This window comes from Vulpes lagopus, chromosome 3 (assembly GCF_018345385.1).
Source record: "Vulpes lagopus strain Blue_001 chromosome 3, ASM1834538v1, whole genome shotgun sequence".
Taxonomy (NCBI): Eukaryota; Metazoa; Chordata; class Mammalia; order Carnivora; family Canidae; genus Vulpes; species Vulpes lagopus.
Window position 1 is genome coordinate 86,265,247 of NC_054826.1, and position 22,065 is coordinate 86,287,311.

The window sequence follows — 22,065 nt, forward strand, 5'->3', positions numbered from 1 at the left end:
AGACATTAAAAAATATAAATATTTTCCACTTGTAGGCAACGTTCTGCATTAGGAGAATGTCTCGCTGCTTTTGCTGGTGCCTTTCCCATAGCATTTTTGGAAACTCATCTGGACAAACATAACATTTACTCTATCTACAATACTAAGTCCTCACGAGAAAGAGCAGGTAATACAGAAGCATGTTCACTATTTATGATACAAAGTTGAAACTTAATGACATTTACTGTATTTTCCCATAGTAATTTTTTCTAATGGGCCATTTCAGTTTATTATCTCCAATGCTATTTGTTCTTAAATGTTATTATTTGGATTTTTTTGAATGTTATATATTATCCCCATAGTGTCTGTGGAAGGAAATTAATTTCTTCTCAGGTAATGAGTTGCAAATTAACACTTTTAAGAATAAGACAAAATAATTAGCAGAAATGGAAAAAAATAGGTCAATCCGATTTCTGATTCAGTTATCTCTTACAGGCGGTCAGCAAGCATATGGTGTTCTCATTTGTTCCATTTATGGATTTGTACCCTTCAAGTTTTTTTGTTCACCAGATACATCTATCTTATTGGGACAGGTTTATTCCATGTGTTTTTTTTCTAATAGTTTAGTCCAATTATTATCATTTTAAAAACCTATAAATCAGAGACACAATTAACCAATGACTTAAATTTGGGCCTTAGCATGCATATTCTTAAGATTTTTATGTCTGTATGTATACTAGGCATCTATAAATATAATAGGCCTTATGTACTTTTCACTTGGGAAAGGTCTATTTTTCTGAGTAGCTAGGGTCATTTTTTCTACTATCCTAGTTGAGTAGCTTTTAAAGCCACCGCTGATGATTTCAAGGGTTGGTCTGTGAGAATCTATTAGAATTATTTACTAAGATTTGAATTGAGTTGAATAAGAAATAGTTAACATAGCAGAAAGTAGTTGTTTCTCTAACCAGTTGTTTAAAGGAAACAAAACAGAGTACTCAGGGCCTGACCAAGATATCCTCTTGTATCGCTTTTTGTTTGATTTCCTCAAAGTCTGATACAGTATACTGTATTTTATTTGCTTTCCAATGACCCTAAAGAGTTCTCAAAGCTTGGGCAGGAACTATTTGCTGTTGACAAATGCATACCTCTTTGTTAATGAGATAATTTCTTTGTGTAACTAACTTGTGTTTTGGGGGGAGCTGCTGGTTATACTGATTTTATAATACTTTTTATCAAGTAAGGAGTCTTTAAAACACTTGAATCATCACTATTTAATTTCCCTATTTTATAATTCTCATTTTATACAACAGAAAGTCAAAGAAAAATATTTTAAATGTGATTTAGCAATATTTCTCTGCATAAATTCCACAGTATATTTGTAAATCGTAAAACATGGTTGAGCTTAGGCTATTAATCATCTGTGTAAACCTGCCTTACTAAGTTGTCCAATTTAGGATTTTTGATTGATTAATACTTTTGTTCTGAGTACAGAATGAAGCATATTTGTTATTCATTCCAGACAAGAAAATGCACAAAGCAGATAATTTACCTGCTTTTATTTCTGTAACACATTCTTTGTGTGACAAAGTGAGTGAACTGGATCAAATGAGTCCCTTTTGTTCATGCTTTAGTCACTGGTCAAGAAATCTTGATGTACACAGGGATGCAGGAAGGGGATTTGACACAAAGATGGGCAAAACTGCAGACTTTCTCTCAGGGAGTTTTTAGCTGCCATAGGAAAGGGACTGAGAGACATATGTGATCAAATTCAGAATAAAGACCACTCAGGACTCCAAAATGCAGTTGTTAGCTGAGGACCCCGGGGAAAGACTTCACAGAGTTGGTTCACTAGGGATCCTGAAATTAGAAACACTGAAACTCTGATGCATTCTGTGAAACTTCAAGCCCTCAGGGGAGAAAAGTCAGAGGGGAAGAAAGGATGGAACACTAGGTAAAGTAGGCTTTCTGTGTCAGGGAAGGAATGGGAACAGTATCAAAGCAAATGGAATCCTTTTATGGGCTTTAAGAAGAGGAGTAACCTGGGGAGTTCACCCTTGTAGACATCTGTCATGAAAGAAATTGGGAAGATGAATGGGAATGAGTCACCAATTCAGAGAATGGTTATGGTAATTTAGGAGAGGTGGGTTTGAGGAAGGCCCTTTGGATGGAGGATGTGGTTGTGAGAGATCCTGGAGGCCCCATCCTGTTGTGTGGAAAACACAATAGCTTTACAGCCTAGATATTTCTTTTCAGTTTCTAGGGCAGGAGACTGACTAGATAATGTTGTCTTCACCAAGACTTGCTCAGGAGGTGGGAGGAGAGGAAAGGTTGAGTTTAAATTTAGATCCATTGTGTGTTAAGTTGCTTTTGAGACATTCCATATTACAAGTAGAAGTTTTAAGAAATATGGCCTTGAGAGTTGTTAGCTTATAGCAGAAGCCGTTGGAACGGCCAAAATTACCCAGATGAACATAGAAGGTGAAAAAAGAAAAGAGAATTTAAGTTAAATCCCTAAAAACAAAAAAACCCATACCAACAACAACAACAACAACAAAGCGAAACAGAACAAAATAACAACAGCAATAAAACTAACAACAACATTTAAAAGTCCATCAAGGAGCAAATAACCAGGAAAGGACCCTGACAAGTTCGGAGGGAGTCAGGAAGACCAAATGCATTCAATCAAATGAAGGAAAAAGGAATTTGGGTAGTGATGGGAAAGCCTCTGGAACAGTTAGTGGGGTCAAGGCTTATGAACAAGGGAAATCGATACAGTGGGAAGCAGAGGCCTTCATTTCTGGAAGCTAAGTAATGCACAGGAGATCTGAAGCATAGCCACAGGCTGCTGGGGAGGAGATGCTACAGAGCAAGGGGTTCAAGACGAGACCGGAGCGAGGCCCCTGCAGTGGGGCAGGCTCTGCTCTGAGAACACTGGCCAAACCATGAGCAGAGAGTTCAAAGCTCCTTGTGCTGAAAATGGGGGAACTGACAGTGTGGGATAGAGCCTACAGAAGGCTTGTGGGCAGACACAGTTGATATTCTGGTTTGCTCTGAAGTAGAAGAAATGGTCATTTTATGATCTTAAGGGCATGATGATAGGATAGGAACTTGGGAAAAAGAAAGTTTGAAATACCTGTCATGAATAAGAGGGATGGGAGCCAGGTGAAGGCATGCCAGGTCTTGCTGCATTTTGAAGCCCAGCATGAAATGGATGCTTGTGTCAGCTAGAAACAAGAAATCTGGCTGTCACTGTCAGTCAGTTCTTTCATTGAACACAGTTCATTTTTATGTGTGTTTCTCTAGCTCTTAATTTGCCAACTAATGTGGAAGATGTTTGCCCAAATATACCATCTTTGGAGAAACTCATGGAAGAAATTGTGGAATTAGCTGAGTCTGGCATTCGCTACACACAAATGCCACATGTAATGGAAGTCATACTGCCCATGCTTTGCAGCTACATGTCTCGTTGGTGGGAGCATGGACCCGAAAACAATCCGGAAAGGGCTGAAATGTGCTGTACAGCCCTGAACTCCGAGCACATGAACACACTTCTGGGAAATATATTGAAAATCATATATAATAACTTGGGAATCGATGAGGGCGCCTGGATGAAGAGGTTAGCAGGTAAAAATTGGAAAAGAAATGCACCACTTGAATTTGTATTATTTCCAAAAGGGCTTGAAATCAGAAAACTAGGGGTGTCTGGCTGCCTCAGTCAGTAGAACACATGGCTCTTGATCTCAGGGTCATGAGTTCGAGCCTCACATTGGGTGTAGAGATTACCTAGATAAATAAATTTTTAAAAATGAAGTACAGAAGACTTGGGTTTTCCTATCATAGTCTTTATTAATATTTTCTTCACTTCTCAAGAACTATTAAAATATGATTTCTGTCATGCTGTTCTTTAAAAACATGTATATTTAATCAAGCATCAGATAACTTGCTATATCGTTACAACTTTTTTGTTGTTGTTACAACTTTTAAGCAAGTTGCAACAACTGTTCCTGATTGAATAGTCTCTGTAAGATTAATCAGTAAATGTAGCCATAAAAACTAATGATTCTGTAGACAGAGACAAAAATAAAGATGGATTTTGAAACAACCCTGTTTTAGCAATTCATCCTATTAGGAGTGGGGGAGAAAAATCAAAACATGCAGTCAAAAATTTGCATTTGTTTATCTATCATTGCATTTATATTGGATAATGGGAAGCAATTTTTTAAAAAGATTTTATTTATTTATTTGAGAGAGAGAGAGTGACAGAGAGTATAGATGGGGTTGAGGGAGAGGAAGAAGCAGACTTCCCGCTGAGCAGGGAGCCCAATGTGGGACTCAATGCCAGGATCCCCAGATCACGACCTGAGCTGAAGGTGGATGCTTAACTGACTGAGCCACCCAGGTGCTCCAGGAAGGAATTTCAAGGATGAAAAGAAGGGTTTTTAAAAAATTGTATTCAGAAATAAATAGATAAATAAAATTATTCATTTATTTTAAAAACTCCAAAGTAAACACCAATGTCTTACTCATTTGGGTAGGGTATTTTCTCTTTTATACATTTATTATTAGTAAATGAAAAAACAGTATCCTAGCAATCTAATTCTCCCATTGGGACAAGGATGGGGAAGCAGAAATGATACAACTGGATGTACTCCCATGATTATTCGGTGGTACATATTCCTTGTAAAGAAAGGGCCATAGGAACCTTTTCCATTTGGGGATTTTTCTTCTTCTTTTTTGTGAAAATAATTGATTTCTGAAGTGAATGGACATGTTTCTGAGGTTTTTTTTTTCTATTCCAAATTAGCTGGCAATTAAAAAAAAAAACAAGAAAGCGGATCAAATTCAATTCAGTAATCATTTTTGAACAGCAACTGTGCAATTAGGTTTGGGACTCGAGAAATAGAAGTGGCATGGGCTGAATCCTGAAAGAAGCCAAGTGCTGGGGGTAGAGGATCCAAAAATCATGCTACAATTGTAATTATAATCTATCTTCATTTTAATGAATGTTGATGCAGAGCAGAATATTAATGTCTGTCTGTCTTCAAACAGTTTTTTCACAGCCCATTATAAATAAAGTGAAACCTCAGCTCCTGAAAACTCATTTCTTGCCACTAATGGAGAAACTCAAGAAAAAAGCAGCAATGGTGGTGTCTGAGGAGGACCATCTGAAGGCTGAGGCCAGGGGGGATATGTCTGAGGCAGAACTTCTCATTCTTGATGAGTTTACCACACTGGCTAGAGATCTCTATGCCTTCTACCCACTCTTGATTAGATTTGTGGACTATAACAGGTACGGTGTTCAAAAGTGATTATTTCTCTGATTCAGTCATGACCTTGGTGGGTTCCTATGTCCCAGTGGAATTGCTTCATTGACTATGTGATGAGCCTATCCATGATTGTGACATTACCAAATGTTTATAGACAAGGTGATTTTCACCAAAAGCATCTCAGAATTACAGTGGAGCACGCTACCTTCTGCAGGTAAAAGTTAGCAGTTTGACAGTTGCAATGTTTAAATTGTTTTAAATGTTAAACAAATGTTAAACAAATATACTCTGAAGCTACTTAGGAGCTCTGTGGGCAGCACTCTGATTCTTAGTTTACTGGGTTTTAAATTTAACAATGAGTGGGTGATTTTAAAAAAATTAACTTGAACGAATAATTGATAAACCATTTATTATGTAATCTAGGGCAAAGTGGCTAAAAGAGCCTAACCCAGAAGCAGAGGACCTTTTCCGCATGGTGGCCGAAGTATTTATCTACTGGTCAAAATCTCACGTAAGTAGGAAAATATCGACAGTGCTTCCTATTTGGTTTACATTAAGGGCTTTCAAGTTTTTAACCAATTTTCCAGTCCCCTGAGTAAATACCTATGATAATGTTTCTCAAGCTTGCTTCCTTAGGTATCACTAAACTGGTGTGAAGAGAGAACAGATTCACCTGGGTAGTTTGAAGCAATATAAAGCTTTTGAGTTTGAGAATTTATATTCAGAAAAAAATCACAGGAGTTTTTAGTTGCACTCCATAATTTTTTTTTTCCGTTTGCCCCTATATCTTAGGGAGCCCTCACGCCTAGTTTGAAAAATGCTGAAATGGACTTTTGTTTTTCAATCACAAGATACACTTGTTTACTTGTAAATGTACTGCTTCTTTAAATTGGTTCCAGCAGGCACACATTTTTTTTTCTACAGGAGTTTAGTTTTGCTCATGTTAGAGTGAAATATAGCTCCTGCCGAGAGTCATGTGGATAGGATTTATAAAGTGCATCTTTGGTGAATTTTCATTATTTTGTATGTTGCACGTAGAACTCTATATTTTTAAATCTGAAAAACATTTTAATAATAAGAACAGTATAGTATTCTGTAATTATTTCAAAAAACTAGCAGAATACAGATAAGCAAGCATTTGTTATCCCAAGAGATTTCAAAAGCTTAGAATTTTTGGGTCAATTATAAGTCGATGGCACTTTGTAAATGGGAGACTCCGAAAAAGTAAAAATAAAACCTCAACCTCAGCTTCACTATTTGAGGTGACTTCCCAATTTATTTTATCAAATTGTTATACAAATTCTATTACTTTAGAAATATCATATTTTTTTGAAAAATAAAATTTTCTTACTTAATCTTTAAGATAATAAATACTGTTTCTTGCTTACCTCTGAGGAGTCTGTCAAACTGGATACCAAAATGTATATAAAATATAATTACACTGAAATAATATGTGGAATAATGTTTTTTTTAATATATGCATTTATATTGTCACATTGACTTTAATTTTCTATGATATCTAAAATTCTTTTAGATCCTTTATGTTCCTCTAAATAAAAGCAAATGGTTTCTGAGCCTATGTAACTCATGTTAAGGGAGTGCATTAGATCATTTGGGGTGCTTCTGAAGGAATATTTGAAATCCAGAGCCCAGGAGTAAGTCACTTAAGAAAACTAAAAACTACATATTTTTCCTTGGAAAACTGAGAATCTTCAACTTCATCAATCATCAAAATACCAAAAAAAAAAAAAAAAAAAAAAAAAGCTTCTTTCAATTTATATGCAAGACAAAATTTGGGACAAGTATTTGGAGTCACAGTCAGTAGTATTTTTAGTATTTATCACAGTGGATTTTTAGATGAATGTCTAATGATAATTTCAGGAGTAAGAAAAAAATCTGAATATTTACTTTTGAATCTCATGAGTATATTTAAAACACAAATCTGTTAGTATGTGTCCTATATATTCTTCCCCAAATATTTAAAGGTGGAAACTCTATGAGCAACCATTTATCATGAATAATAAAATCAGAATGTTAATGTGAGCTGAATGAAAGTCAGAGCTTAGTCTTTTCACTGTCCTTCATACAAAGTATTTTGTTACTCATCAATTATTAACATATTTGGATACTTACTTGGGGGGAAATTATTTTATTTGGTTCTTGCTCATCCAAAAGAGGAAGGCGTATACTTAGATCATTAACTTCTTTTTTAAAACTGGTTATTTCTGCTTTCATTCTGTGTTTGCTTCCTTTACTACCACTGCTCAAACACTTGACTTTGCGTGTGTTATGAAGTTCCTGAATTAAAAATGAGTAAAATAATGATACAGTAATTGAAAAAGTAGATGAAACATCTGACAGAATGGAGTTCATCAAAGTTATTTGTGCCCTGTGTTTCTCCCAAGAAGCAGTATATGCTTTTCAGCAGCTAAATTAGGATTTGAATACTCACTCTACCCCTTGGTAGGTGTGTAACATTGGTTACACACTGAACTGAAATATTCTTGATCTATGAACATTGGGGTGCAATATAAAAAATAGTGAAAGGGATTATGGGGGAAAAGAGAGAAAATGGGAAAAATCAAAGAGGGTGACAGAACATGAGAGACTCCTAACTCTGGGAAAGGAACAAGGGGTAGTGGAAGGGGAAGTGGGTGGGGGGTTGGGGTGATTGGGTGACGGGCACTGAGGGGGACACTTGACAGGATGAACACTAGGTGTTAAACTATATGTTGGCATATCGAACTCCAATAAAAATATATACAAAAAAAAAGAAATATTCTTGATCTAAATGTTCCCACTTTTGAAGCATACATGTTGCCCCAAGCCAAACACTATCATTGGATATTTAACAAATATTTGTTCTCTTTCTTGTTAAGTCTTATATATCAAACTACAACCTACCTTGTAGAAACTTTTCGGTCCTGTATAATTACATGGACTTCTTATCTATGAGGTTTTAACTGAAATTTTCTTTGCAACTTCTCAGAATTTCAAAAGAGAAGAGCAGAACTTCGTGGTACAGAATGAAATCAACAACATGTCTTTCCTTATCACTGACACCAAGTCAAAGATGTCAAAGGTACTACTAGAATCTCTTTCACTGTTCTAGAAAATTTCTGAATGTAACTTTCACTGGTTAATTTTTTCTACATTTTTGAAGGTGTATAACTGAGATTTTATAGATTTTATAATGTTTACTGATTAAACACACACACATACATACAGATTTAAGAGTATTACCCCGGATTTTTTTAAGTAGGTGTGGTAAGACACACAGACATAGAAATGACTTCATGAAGGAAGAAGTTTTTATTCACAGTTCCCTAGAAACAGAGGGCATGGCATGTGATGGGGGCATGTGACAAAGCAGCATTGTCAGTCTTGTGGCAGAGAGAACAAGGGGGAAAAGTTGGGCAGGAACCTTTATTGTGGTTTCTGTGGGAAAGGACAGGCGAAGCAGGGTAAGAAACCTTAGGATTGGCTAGCTAATCTCAATGGGCTCTGGGCATAGGGGGCATCCTAGTTGTCTGGTACCTAGCCCTGGGGTGATTAGGGCAGGTGGATCGAAACCCTCAGTGAAAGGGACTCCTACTCCCCTGAACCCCAGGAATGACTAGTGCCTGTCACCTGCTTCATTGGTGGCCACTAGGACAGTTGAATAGCATCACTCACTGCTCCTGGTCTTTTTTAGAGTTTTGAAAGCCACATATTTGACATTATTACACATGAATTAAAAGCTAAGTCTCGCTGAAGTTTTACTTACATAGAACATCTGTCCACCTGCTAGGCTATTTATGTGACTGTGCTCTTGAAACACACATGAAAGATGGGAACTTTTCTCTCCTCTGGGCTATTAGGAAGCCTGAAGAGTGAGCTGATGCTGTCATGAGATGCTGTGCTAGGAGTACATATCACTTGGATGTTTTGAACTGAAAACCATTAGTGAATGTCTCTACTTTGACAGCATGTTGTGAACTTAGGACAGTGTTAATAAAGGCATAGAGAGAGAGAGCAAAAGGGTCCATGTTTCCTTTTGGAGGATGAGGATTCTGGTCTATTGTAAGACTCAGAATAAGTGAAGTCTTTAGAGCAGAGGGCTGCATATCCTGACACAGACATCCTCATTCCTCTTTTTCCTCATTTATACTCAGTGATTCTCAAAGCATATGCTCAATGTGCTGTGTATCCTCTAGGCTAGACTGGGGCATCTGTACAAATTGACTAGGAGCAACATTTATACTCCTTTTTGCAAGAAGAAAATTCAAAGTAATGGATAGAAGCATCTTAATGCTTCCCCCCAGTCTCCCTCCCACCCCAGCCACTAAATTTTCTCAAACCTTTCAGTCTATTTACCATATGACTGCTGACATTCTGAGACAGGATACATAGCATATAACAGGAATATTGATGAAGTATTTAGAAATTAATGATTATGCTTTGCTTCTTTGTTGTTAAGATTTGTTGTTGTTTTCGTCTGCATTTGTGCTTAAAATTTTATATTGCAGAAGTACCATAAACTTTTTTCCTAGAAGTAATGTTTCTAAGTTTAGATAATGGAGTCCAATACACTAATATGTTTTATTGTTTCACCAAAGCAATCATGATGTCCGTGTGTTTCAGCATTTGGGCAGATTTGAGAGTCACTATGCTCACCAAAGTAGCATCCTAACTATACTTTCATCAGTGTTGTTTGAAGTCTCTGTCAACCCCAAATGGCATGAAGGTCCCAAGAGTGGGATATATTCAGAAGATGAGTAACATCTTTCCCAAAAGCTATACTGCTCAGGTTTAGTGCAAGAATGGATAACAGGAGGGTAACCTTAGGTCTTACATCTGAAGATGAAATGGACAGGGAGGTGTTCCTCCATGCAATGCTGAGAACAGAACAATGTAGAAGGTTTCAGGGCTTCCTCTGACAAAGCCTCAAACTGTCTGCCCGAGACATCATAGTGACCAATCAGTCCATCCCCCAGAATCCAGAAGAGAAAAGGACTCTTTTGAATGGAGATTCAGATCCAAACAAAAACCACAGAACAAATTGTCATGTGTCAGTCTTCAGCCAGGCATCTAAGCAAAGATGACTGCTGTTTACATGGAATACCATTTCCACACTTAGGAGATATTACAGAAAATAGATGACTATAGATAAAATATGGAGATAGGTGACTGAAGCTAGCCGACCAACTCGGAATATGGTAATCTGGTATTGGGAGCTTCATTTTGACTTAAAATGTATGTAGCCCATAAGGCAGAGAGAGGCAATGCATACTAAATTGGCCATAATGCTCTTGGGAGGGGGTGACCATGCATGTGTAGTGTGGAGGCCTTTCTGTGCCTTTTCTCGAAGGTGGGGAATGGTGCTGCCAACTACAGTTGTTAACTTGTAGGGTGGTGAGTGCCCTCCCTCCACTGAGGCCTGTTTCCTTCTGCCCCTGCTCTTGCCCTGAGCCCTTGCTTACAGCGGAGCTATGGGTACCTCTGTGACTTCTTTTAGACCAAACATTCTACAAAGCCAGGGAATGTGTTTTACTGACTTGGTAACTCTAAAGCTCAATGCAGTGCTTGGTGCATAACAGCTACTTTGTTAACATGGATAAATCAAATTAACATTTAACTCTGAGGAGTTTGAAATTTGGTCCTTAGCCTAAACATTTGTCTGTGTCTTATTTTACTGTTGTTTTTCCAGACTCATTGTTGCATTCATACAAAATATATAATTTTGTGTCACCCCATGGTTTCCCAATTCATCAGCATTGCTGATGTATTTAATTTCATAATTTGTTTTAAAAACAGACAGCATCTATTACAAATTTGGTTAGTTTGTTGAGGTAAGAAAAAACAGTGGGTTTTGCCTATTACATTATAGATTGTATCCTATTTTTTTTTTGTTTTGTTTTTTTATTTTTATTTTTTTAATTTTTATTTATTTATGATAGTCACAGAGAGAGAGAGAGAGAGAGAGAGAGAGAGGCAGAGACATAGGCAGAGGGAGAAGCAGGCTCCATGCACCGGGAGCCCGATGTGGGATTCGATCCCGGGTCTCCAGGATCGCGCCCTGGGTCAAAGGCAGGCGCCAAACCGCTGCGCCACCCAGGGATCCCTGTATCCTATTTTGTATTAAGATTTCCGTTCCTGTTGAAATGTAGTGACTGGCCCTAGTTATTTAAAGTGATTTGATGAATGTATGATATTGCAACCTGATTATCAGCATAGCATGAGTTAACACCTGATCATGTCACATAATTAACATCTGTTTTTTGTGTTGAGGACGCTGGAGATCTACTCTCTTAATGACTTTCAAGTAGATAACATTGTATCTTTAGCTATAGTCACTCTCCTGTACCGTAGATCCCCAGAACTTATTTGTCTTTAAACTGGAGGTGTGTACCCTTTGATCAACATCTCCCCATTCCCCAACCTTCCCAATCCCTGGGAACTACCACTCTGCTCTGTTTTTATCAATCTGTATTTTTTAGATTCTACATATATGTGATATCACATGATATTTGTCTTTCTCTGTCTCACTTATTCACTTAGCGTAATGCCCTCATGGTTCATCCATGTTGTTGCAATGGCAGGATTTCTTTCTTTCTCAGGGTTGAATAATATTCCACTGTGTGTATATATCCATACACGAACACATAGGTTGTTTCCATATCTTGGCTATTGTGAATAATGCTGCAGGGAACAGGAGGGTGCAGATATCTCTATGAGACCTTGTTTTCATTTCCTTTGGATGAATGCCTGGTAGTGTATTTGCTGGATAAATGGTTCTGTTTTTAATGTTTTGAGGAACCCCTATACTGTTTTCCACAGTGGCCTCGCCAATTTACATTCCCACAAACAGTGCAGAAGGGTTCCCTTTTCCCCACATCCTCGCCACCATTTGTTATCTCTTGTCTTTTTGATCATTAGGCTCACTTTTTATAATTAATATATCTAAAATATTTTTTTAAAACCATTAATAAATATCTAGGATTAATTTTGTTCTAGCAGGCTATTTCAGTGTAGGGATATTGGAAAATTCTTCCCTTTTTTCCCTATCTTCTATTAAATTTTAGATTGTCTTAGGTGAAATTATTAGGACTATTTTTCTCTGTGTGTGAGAGATCCTACTTTCCTCTTTAAGTATGCCCATATATTGACCATGCTATTGCATGTTCATCTCTGATTCAAATGTTAGGAATTGGTCAAACATTAAATAGCATTCAAATTCAGTAGCTTTAGCAGTTCTGCTCAAATTACCGAGCCACTCCTATGGGCAAGGCAAAATGCTTGGTTCTGAATATACTGAAATGAAGAAAACAAGTTTGACCACTGTCCGAATGGAGCTCTGTAGTCTAGGGAGGAAATAGGCACCAAACAAACAAAAAGCCCAACTGATATAGATGTACATGAGGCTATTTGGTTGTCTGTAGATTTAATTTCTTTATACTAGAAGTGGACTATATCACCCATTAGTGTTCAAAGATACTAATTTCTTTTTTTCAGTTTATAGATTTCCCATGGTATACAATGCAAGATTATTGCTTGAGCAGAAGTAGGAATTTATTTATCTACTGTTTCTCAAAATTGAGCAGTTTATAGTTACCCTTAGTGTTGATTTTAATTATTTTTATTATATGGTCACTTAAATATTTATAAATATCAAACCAGGTAAAAGTTCCTCATGCTTATACAACCATAAAATCAAAAGAACTTTTCAAGTTAGAATCAAAGAAAACTGCAACATCAACAAAATTTAGACATCAGAGTACTGTGTGATACTGTTTTGCTGAAGCTAAATTACCAGAATGGGATAGAAATATGTTTTCATAATTTATATCAATTTGTTTAATTTTTAGGACGTTGGTTCCCTATTTGGATAATTATTTTGATCACTGTGGTTGAATTTCCCTTTAGCAGAGAGCTCGTTTAAAACCACTGATCCATTATTTTTATGCGTTAATCAATTTAATAGTACAAATAATTATTCATTGGATTTTTTTCTACTAAACTTACTGAAAATAATCTCTTACAAACTAGTAAAGATAGCAATAGGATCTATGCAATAAGTACTCTCTTTGGAAAGTGAATATGATTTCTATTGCTATAGTTCAGGTATTATAGATTTGATAAAGCAGTATATAATATTTGTCATAGTAAATACATTATATACTATTGATATATAAGCTATCATTTCTTGATGATGTCTCAATTATTTTACTACTTAATGTGAAAAAATTCTCTTAACATGTTGTGATAGATTTTGTCTTTTTGCAGGGAAAGGAAATCATTTCTGTTTTTTTTTCTCAGTAGGCCAAAACTATTATAGTATGTCATTATCCTGAAAATACCTTCAATGTTTGATTTATTGCCACAAGGAAATTTAATATGCACAAAGTAGATATGGGACAATTACTTTGATTTTGATATTTGAGTATGCACTCTTAATAGAAAGAATAATACTCATTACCCAATGAAAATTAGACTCTGCATTTAAGGTGACCCTAGGCATGAACATAAAATTCAGCAAAAATCATAAAAGAACCCTGAAGTAGCATGGTTGTATTCAGATGTAAACAGGTCATCCGGAGACAATCCTGAATATTTATGTTACACCAATTAGTATATTACATCTGGTTCCCCTAAAGAGTGATTAGTGTCCTAGGGAGACAAGTCTGTGGCCTATACAAAAGGCTAACATTATTTTATAATAGTTTTTTATATACTGTGTGCATGTGTGACAGAGAGTTTATATTTCAAAGCAAGTATCTGTCAAAACAAAAATAAACCATATAGTCTTACATTTTTCCTCTTAAGCATTGAAAACTCTAAAACATACAATACCTAAAAAAATTGCCATGGATTTCTCATGTATCCATCTGCTTCTCTAAAATCACAATGTGCATTTGCCTTCTAAAAGTATGTAGAATGCACACAGATGAATGGTAATGACTTGGGAACCTGAGACTAGGGCTTGGAAATTAGCAAGAGATGCTAAGAAGGAAAGGAAAAGGATTCTCAAAAATAGGGACTCACAGAAAATAAGGAAGATGGAACCATAGTCAAGTTAGAAGAGGTTCATAGATCTGAACGTGAGAAAAACAGTTACAGATCCCAACACGTAGCTTTATTCCGTAGGCAGCTGTTTCTGATCAGGAAAGGAAGAAAATGAAGCGCAAAGGAGATCGATATTCCATGCAGACTTCTCTTATTGTGGCAGCTCTGAAGCGCTTGCTGCCCATTGGGTTGAACATCTGTGCCCCTGGGGACCAGGAGCTCATCGCTCTGGCCAAAAACCGATTCAGTATGGTAAGTGTCCTGTTCAGACCACTGATGACAGTCATTTGACCTCCAGACTCTCAAATGTTCATACTCCTTTTTCTCCCTGCTCTGTGTCAATATTTCATTTGCATTAAATGTTTAGGCAGTTTTGCTGCATAAACTCTAACGTTCAGATACAAAGACTGCCTATTTTTTTTTGAAGCCATTATTTTATTTCTAAATGATGTTAATCACCTCCAGGGATTATTCAGGAATCAAACAGAAAAGATGCAAACAAGTCCCTGATAGTGAAAAAAAATGGATTTCATATGAACTCCTATATAAAATTCATCATGAGAAGTATATCCAAATTTATGAGGGGTAATTTTTCAGTGTTAAAAGAATCATGTCATGTACTGTGCTGAGTGTGGTTGGATAAGTGTTGACTCATAAATCAGCAGTTCTTCTCATTTGCAAGCTTCAAAATTTAAGTTCCCAAGATCTCTTCATTGCCTCTGTTTTTTGTCTTCATGGCTACACAGATGCAATTTTACAAAAATATACACTGGGATTACTGTTTTCTATTTAGGAAAATTGGAGGATGTATTCTTCCTCCGCCTGTTCCCACACTGAAGCACCTCTCTGCATATGCAGAAATACCATGAGATAAGCAGATTGAGGAGAGTTTGTGGCAGAGTTGACTGCATGGGTGCAGTTCTTTTGGCTGTTGTTCTAGTATTTGGATATGCTCTAGTATCAGGATATGCTCCAGTATCAGGATATGCTCCTTGTTATTACTGGACCATGAGGGATATCATTAAGGGCCAAAATTACTTTGTGGAGATTTCAGAGAACGTTGGAGACATACTTGTGTTTCAACCCAGGGAACATGTTTCTGCCTCACTCCTTGTAAACTGGAAATTCTGTTCCATTGAGCCTTAAGGCACTTACTGGAGAATGAAAGTAGGTTGTTATCTTGTTTCTAATTACAGCAGTATCAAGAAATTACCTGAAAAATAACCCCGCCCAAATTTGTGACATGCATTTAAGTCCTATAAATATGTTTATTCAGACATATACTATTTCAAAAGAGGTTAGAATTATTTCTATTGAATTGTGACAGTTGATGCATTGTAAGACTTCTTTTAGGTAACATTTATTTCTTGACAGAAAGACACTGAGGATGAAGTACGAGATATAATTCGCAGTAATATTCATTTACAAGGCAAGGTAAGCCAAATTTAAGTACATTTAGTGTTTACAAATTAATCTCTCTTTAGTACTACAAATAATGTTACTTTAGCAATTAAAGTAGAAATTATTATTTTAATCCTTTATTCTACTTCAAATCTTTTTATTTTAGTTTAATCAAATCTTTAATTTAATTAATCATATCTTTTTATTTTAATCCTTTATTCTACTTTAAATCTTTTGCTATTGAAGACTCTCAAGGTAACAAATGATTTTTTTTTCAAATGATGCATTTTTAAAGTAGATCATCTAAGATTGTAAAACTTCAAAGAAAATATGGCATCATTTGAAATAAAGGTTGGAAATTTCCTTCATCATCAGCTGAGTTTGAAGACTTTTGGGATATGGAGACAGGTGTCCATAAGAATTTGAACTTTTACATCTCATGTCCAGAAACTATGTGTATCTAAGAGTCATTAGTACAAAGGAGATATTAAGAATTGCTGTAATAGGAATAAATGAATTTACCTAGGGAAACAAAGGAAAACATGAATGGAAACCAAGAGAACAGCTACTTATCAATGTTGGGTAAAAACATTTGGTAGAAATATTTTTTATAGTCCAGTAAGCATTTACTATTATTTGGAATATTTTTCATACTAAGAGATACATTGTTCATTTGTTTATGGAAACTGCTGTACAATGTCAGAAGTCTAGCAATTTATTATTTTGATTCAGTGTATTTGCTTCTGGAGTAGTCTCCCTCTTGGAGAATTTTTTCAAATAGGAAAATGTCCAAGCGCCAAAAAATAGTGACTACAGTATAATGTTTACTTTCTGGGTACTAAAATGTTTCTTTCCAAGATCAAAACCATATTATTTTTCTTTTAACACTTAGAATTCCAGGATGGTAAATGTGAGAGACATGCCTTTCCAATATTCACATGAAACAGATACTAATTTGGAGCAAATTCCATGTGCACTTTATATGTACTCAGTCATTCATTTAGTTATACACTTATCTAGAATAGGAGATGAATTCCTACTAGAGTTGATCTCTTTTCAGATCATTCAAAAGACTGAATATTTTAAAATATAGTAGTAAAGCTTCCAACTAAACCTCAAGTGAAGGGTTTTGCTACATACATGGGTGTTTGAGGAGAGTGTGTACTCCCTGAAAGGGTCTCCTAGGGGACTCAAGACCACACTTGGAGAACCATGGTCTAGGACAACCACTACTGAGTAGAGTCAGGAGATGTTAAGTACCTCTTAAGGAAAGGAAAGTTCTGTGCTTCTCTTAGGAAATAAAAAAAAAAAAAGGTTGTCTTGTAAAAGCAGAAGGAAATTCTTCCATTATATTCTACAGGTTACTTGTAGGAGTACATAGACAGTTTATATTGTGTACTGGGGAATCAGGAAGAAGAGACTAGAGAAAAAAACATGTTTATAATCAACATTTCACTTCTAAATGAATTAGATTTGAAAATAAAGCAGTAATGAATACATAGATTTTCTTTTTGAAGCTTTTATTTTGAAGATTTCCAAGCTTTTATTTTGTTCCTAAATACCTTCTTGAATATATTGTACTGAAATTGTAGGACTGGTAATCCGGGGAGCCAGAAGGAGTAATTTTATATTAGAATAAAGATTCTAAAAAAAAAAAAGAATAAATATTCTACTTGTTTTGCCAAATACAAGTAAACATGTGTATTAAAATATAGAAGTACCAGGCAGCCCTGGTGGCGCAGCGGTTTAGTGCCGCCTGCAGCCCAGGGTGTGATCCTGGAGACCCGGGATCGAGTCCCCCATCAGGCTCCCTGTGTGGAGCCTGCTTCTCCCTCTGCTTGTGTCTCTGCCTCACTCTCTCTCTCATGAATAAATAAATAAAATCTTTAAAAAATAAAATAAAATAAAATACGGAAGTACCAAACACAGTCCTCAGATGAAAAAGGATATGGAGGAAAAAAACATCTCATTTTACCAAAGGACAAATTGTGTTTACAAGTCATTCAGGTACAAAACTCTGCCTCTAGGTGAAAGTTATCTTTCACATTTCAAACTATGCTTTCTCAGACTAGGAGTTGTGAAGTTTTAGATGTTGTCCATTTACTTCTGCTTCATTACCCTCTTAATGGAATTCTTAATGGAAATTTGAAAGGGGAAGAGAAATATAAGGGGATTGCTTTGCCTGTTTTTAATGACATAGTTATTCTATGTTATTTCTTTGAAGTAATGTCATCTATTCCTTGTAAGAATGTTTGCATTTTTCAGTTTGTATGATTTTATAATCTTTCTCAAAAGCATGCAGAATTCAGTGATATCACTCAGGAAATTTGACAGTATTAAAAAGACTCCTTTATTATAGAATATGATTTTATTAGGACTCCAGGGGTTTATAATGGATATCTTTGTTTCAGTGAGACTAAGATCTGTTGTAGAGCTCCTATATTTATAGATAAGTGTGATCCCATATGCCTGTGACAGTAAGTATGTAGATCTTTCAGTTTTTGTGAAAGGGAAAGAGAAACATAGAAGGTCGCTTTGTCTACTTCATTGATTATATCTGGCTCATCCTTGCAACTTAAGCAAAACTTCACTTCTTCAAGGGAATCTTACCAACTACCAGCGGGTTAGCTTGAAGCTTGAGATACTTTTTTTTTTTTTCTCTTGAGTAGCCTTCATCACAATTGCATGTATTTAATCTCTGTCTTCCCCACTAGATGATTAATTTCATGAGTATGAGGTCATTCTCCACCCTGATCTCTGCACAGTGTTTTGACACTGAACTACACTAAATAAAGTAGGTTTTGCCCTCTTCATGTTGTAACCTTGTATTTTTGAAACTTTTTCCTTTTTTTCTTCAGTTGGAGGATCCTGCTATCAGATGGCAAATGGCTCTTTACAAAGACTTACCAAACAGGACTGAAGATACATCAGATCCGGAAAAGACCGTAGAAAGAGTATTAGATATAGCAAATGTGCTTTTTCATCTTGAGCAGGTTAGATTCTGCATTCCATTGTATTTGCCTTAACAGAGTATAAAAGCATTTTAAAGATGATATATGTTAATTGTTAGCTGTGGGCCAAAAAACATATCTGTTCACCATCTTCATTATAAAGAATATACAATTCAGGAGTAAGCAAAATTTCCAAGCTTCTAGTTTTGTAGCAATATATAGCTAATATATTTTGGGATATTACCACCTTTGTCTTATTGTCTTTTTCTCAAAATATTTCCAAAATTACACAGATAAATAGGATTACATACCTAATTTTAAATCATTCTAACTAAAATTTTGGGAGTTACCTGACTGCATGTTCTACGTATAATTTTTTTTTATTACTGCTCATAACAACATGTCTGAGATGCTTTCATTAGCTTAATATTTGAATTTTTTTGGTCATTTGCTTCACCTTTCCTTTTATTAGAGATATTTTTTAGTTAATTTGCTCCAAGATCAGCAATAAATCACATTTCAAGGAGAACAATGCGTTGATATTGAAACTATGTCAAATTAGTGTTTTCATATAATTTTTTCAGTTGTAGCCTATTTTAAACTACAAGGTTCACAATGTGTTTGATCTCCTTATCCATTACTTTGTTCAACAGTTCTTAAACAAATAATATTTGAAACATTATCCATTGGTGGTTATATTTTTGTGTGAGGAATCTTCTGGTTTAGGTAAAATATCTGCAATACAGGGACATTGTCTCTATTTCTCCTAGATCCATTCAGCAAAATGATACCAGAGTGAGGGAGCCCAGTGTGAACCCAACATTGTGATCTGTCATTGGGCCTTCATGATAGCCCTCACCTGACATGGCAGGTCTCTCATTTTACAATAAACATACTAAAATTGCCTTTGTCATCTCAGAAACTTTGTCACTTAAAATGTTTTGCAGAGGGATCCCTGGGTGGCACAGTGGTTTAGCGCTTGCCTTTGGCCCAGGGCGCGATCCTGGAGACCCGGGATCGAATCCCACGTCGGGCTCCCGGTGCATGGAGCCTGCTTCTCCCTCTGCCTGTGTCTCTGCCTCTCTCTGTCTCTCTCTGACTATCATAAATAAATAGAAATTAAAAAAATAAAATAAAATAAAAAATAAAAAAATCTCTCTACCTTTAAAAAAAATGTTTTGCAGAATATATTAGTGTAGCAATAACATTATTCTTTCATTCCTCTTTTACATTATCTGGTGATCTCCCATCCCTGCCTTGACCAGTTAAATAACATAAGGATATCACTTCATGTAGTATCCTTATAATTTCCTTCTTGCTTACCTAAGTGCCCATCAAACATTAATAACTTCTCCCATGCTATTCAATTTATCACTACACCTGATGAGATTTAACTTAGGATACCCTTAAACCACATGGCTGTCAACATGTATTTACATTGTCTAACATGATAATATTAATAATATAATAAAATTTAGGAAGTTTAATATTCCCCTAAATATTTCCATAATATTCTCATGAAATATTCAATAAATACAAATTATCATTGAGCAGGTGACAAAATTTAAGTTAATGAAATTTTAAACGGCATGTAAAGTCATACAGTTGTTTCTCCAGAATGATATACATATTTCAGATGACTATTAAATGTCTACTTAGTGTGTACCGGAGGATTATTTCTGGCAGCAATACTCTACCATAAGGTTTTTTGTTTTGTTTTTATTTTTAATATAGAGAGGATTGGGGGAGGGGCAGAAGGAGAGGGAGAGAGAGAATCCCAAGTAGGCTCCACACTCAGTGCAGAACCTGATGCAGGGCTCGATCTCACGACTCTGAGATCATAACCTGAGCTGAAATCAAGAGTCAGATGCTTAACCAACTGAGCCACCCAGGTGCCCCACACAGTAAGGTCTTAATTCTTCCTATTTTCGCACACATATCCGGATTTGTTTGAATGAATTTTAGATACGTTAAATGAAGCTAATTGAAATCTGATGATATTTAATTATATTCACATATTATATATTGATAAATGTATTCAACTGTAATGAATGAAATCATCTGTAAAGTATTGAGGTTGATCTTATGATGCAGCCATTCCCCCCATGAACGTTTATTGCACGTGCTACCATATGGCAATGTTATACTCTGCAGGTTCTGGGGATTGAATAGTGTCTCTCTACTTAAGTAGGTCATGCTGTAGTAGATCATGTGGCACATAAATATGTCATAATATAGATGTGCTAGGATCCAAAATGTGCTGAATAGACTTATAGAAGGGGTCCAGACTTAACCTAGCTGCGAAGTAGGTGATCCCTATAATCTTAAAAGAGAAATAGGAATTTTCTAGGGAAAAGTTAAGGGGTCAGATTTTAGTTAAGGTCAACTATTCTTCAACTTATTAAGAATATGAGTAAAAAGAAATAATCAAGTATCAAAGAATAGAAAAGAGTGAAAGATGTGCCACAAGAGGCCTTCAATACCTGTATCTAAAGTTAATTTGTCACTTAGTCATAGAGTAGCTTGTGAAGAGTATTTTCACTTGCTAAACTCAGTGCAAAAACAGTGGGTGTGTAACAGGTATTTGATTTAATTTATCTTCAGTATTAGCAACCTTTGCAGTTGTATATTTTATACTACATATCTGTTCATTCTCCCATGAGAATAACCTGATCCCTTGCAATTTCCTAATACATTCAAGCCACACTGACACATCAGCACCTCCCGGCATTTGGACAGTCAGAAGAAACCTCGCTATTCAGGGACTTTTGATGTATAATAAAATGCTCTGCCAAGTGGTAAGCTTCATGATGGCAGACACTTCTACCATGTTCACTGCTATATCTTCAATGTTTTGGTACTTCATTGTGTTTGTTGACTGTTACCCACACCGATCAGAATACCGTATTCCCACAAAAAGCTAGGCTGTACAGCCTGAATCTCAAGATGGAACTCGAATGCATTGGATTTAGTTGAACATTACTACCCTTGATTCACTTAACATGGTCATCAAGAAGAAAATTGAGGTGGACAATTGAGGTGCAGAAAGTATTTCTTGATCCTGTGGAGGATGGACCATCACAGAAATAAGTGCTTTCCAATTATACAAGTTGCTTCATTAAAATTTCTAAATCACTGTAGTCCAGACATTGTTAATGTTTTCCTCAGGCATTATGACATTCATAGTTTGACCCTTTATTGCAAAGGATAATAGACTTTAGTTTTATTTATTTTTTTTTAGCTAACGTAACATTTTTATTTCTTCCAGAAGTCTACATGTATGCGCCGGAGATATTACAGTCTGGGAAGTACAGTGTTCAATTACCTAGAGACTACTAATTAATTTAGAATTACATGTTGGGTTTTTTTTCCCTCTCTAATACTTATAATTAATCTCTTTTTCTCGTCTTGGAGCTCCAAAC

At 35.8% G+C, this 22,065-nt stretch overlaps 1 protein-coding gene across 7 annotated transcripts in view; it reads left to right on the forward strand.

Moving 5' to 3' along the window:
• RYR2 (ryanodine receptor 2) overlaps positions 1-22,065 on the forward strand; it is a 726,974-nt gene that overhangs the window by 610,850 nt on the left and 94,059 nt on the right. For 4 of the 7 annotated variants that reach the window (XM_041747481.1, XM_041747483.1, XM_041747482.1 and 1 more), the window contains 8 exons: positions 36-166; positions 3,283-3,603; positions 5,029-5,269; positions 5,670-5,757; positions 8,236-8,328; positions 14,373-14,543; positions 15,666-15,725; positions 18,551-18,685. In XM_041747481.1, coding sequence (XP_041603415.1) covers positions 36-166; positions 3,283-3,603; positions 5,029-5,269; positions 5,670-5,757; positions 8,236-8,328; positions 14,373-14,543; positions 15,666-15,725; positions 18,551-18,685 — 1,240 coding nt within the window. Of the gene's footprint in view, positions 1-35; positions 167-3,282; positions 3,604-5,028; positions 5,270-5,669; positions 5,758-8,235; positions 8,329-14,372; positions 14,544-15,665; positions 15,726-18,550; positions 18,686-21,911; positions 21,948-22,065 lie in introns of all 7 variants that reach the window. The other 3 variants (XM_041747478.1, XM_041747480.1, XM_041747479.1) reach the window with 1 other exon arrangement.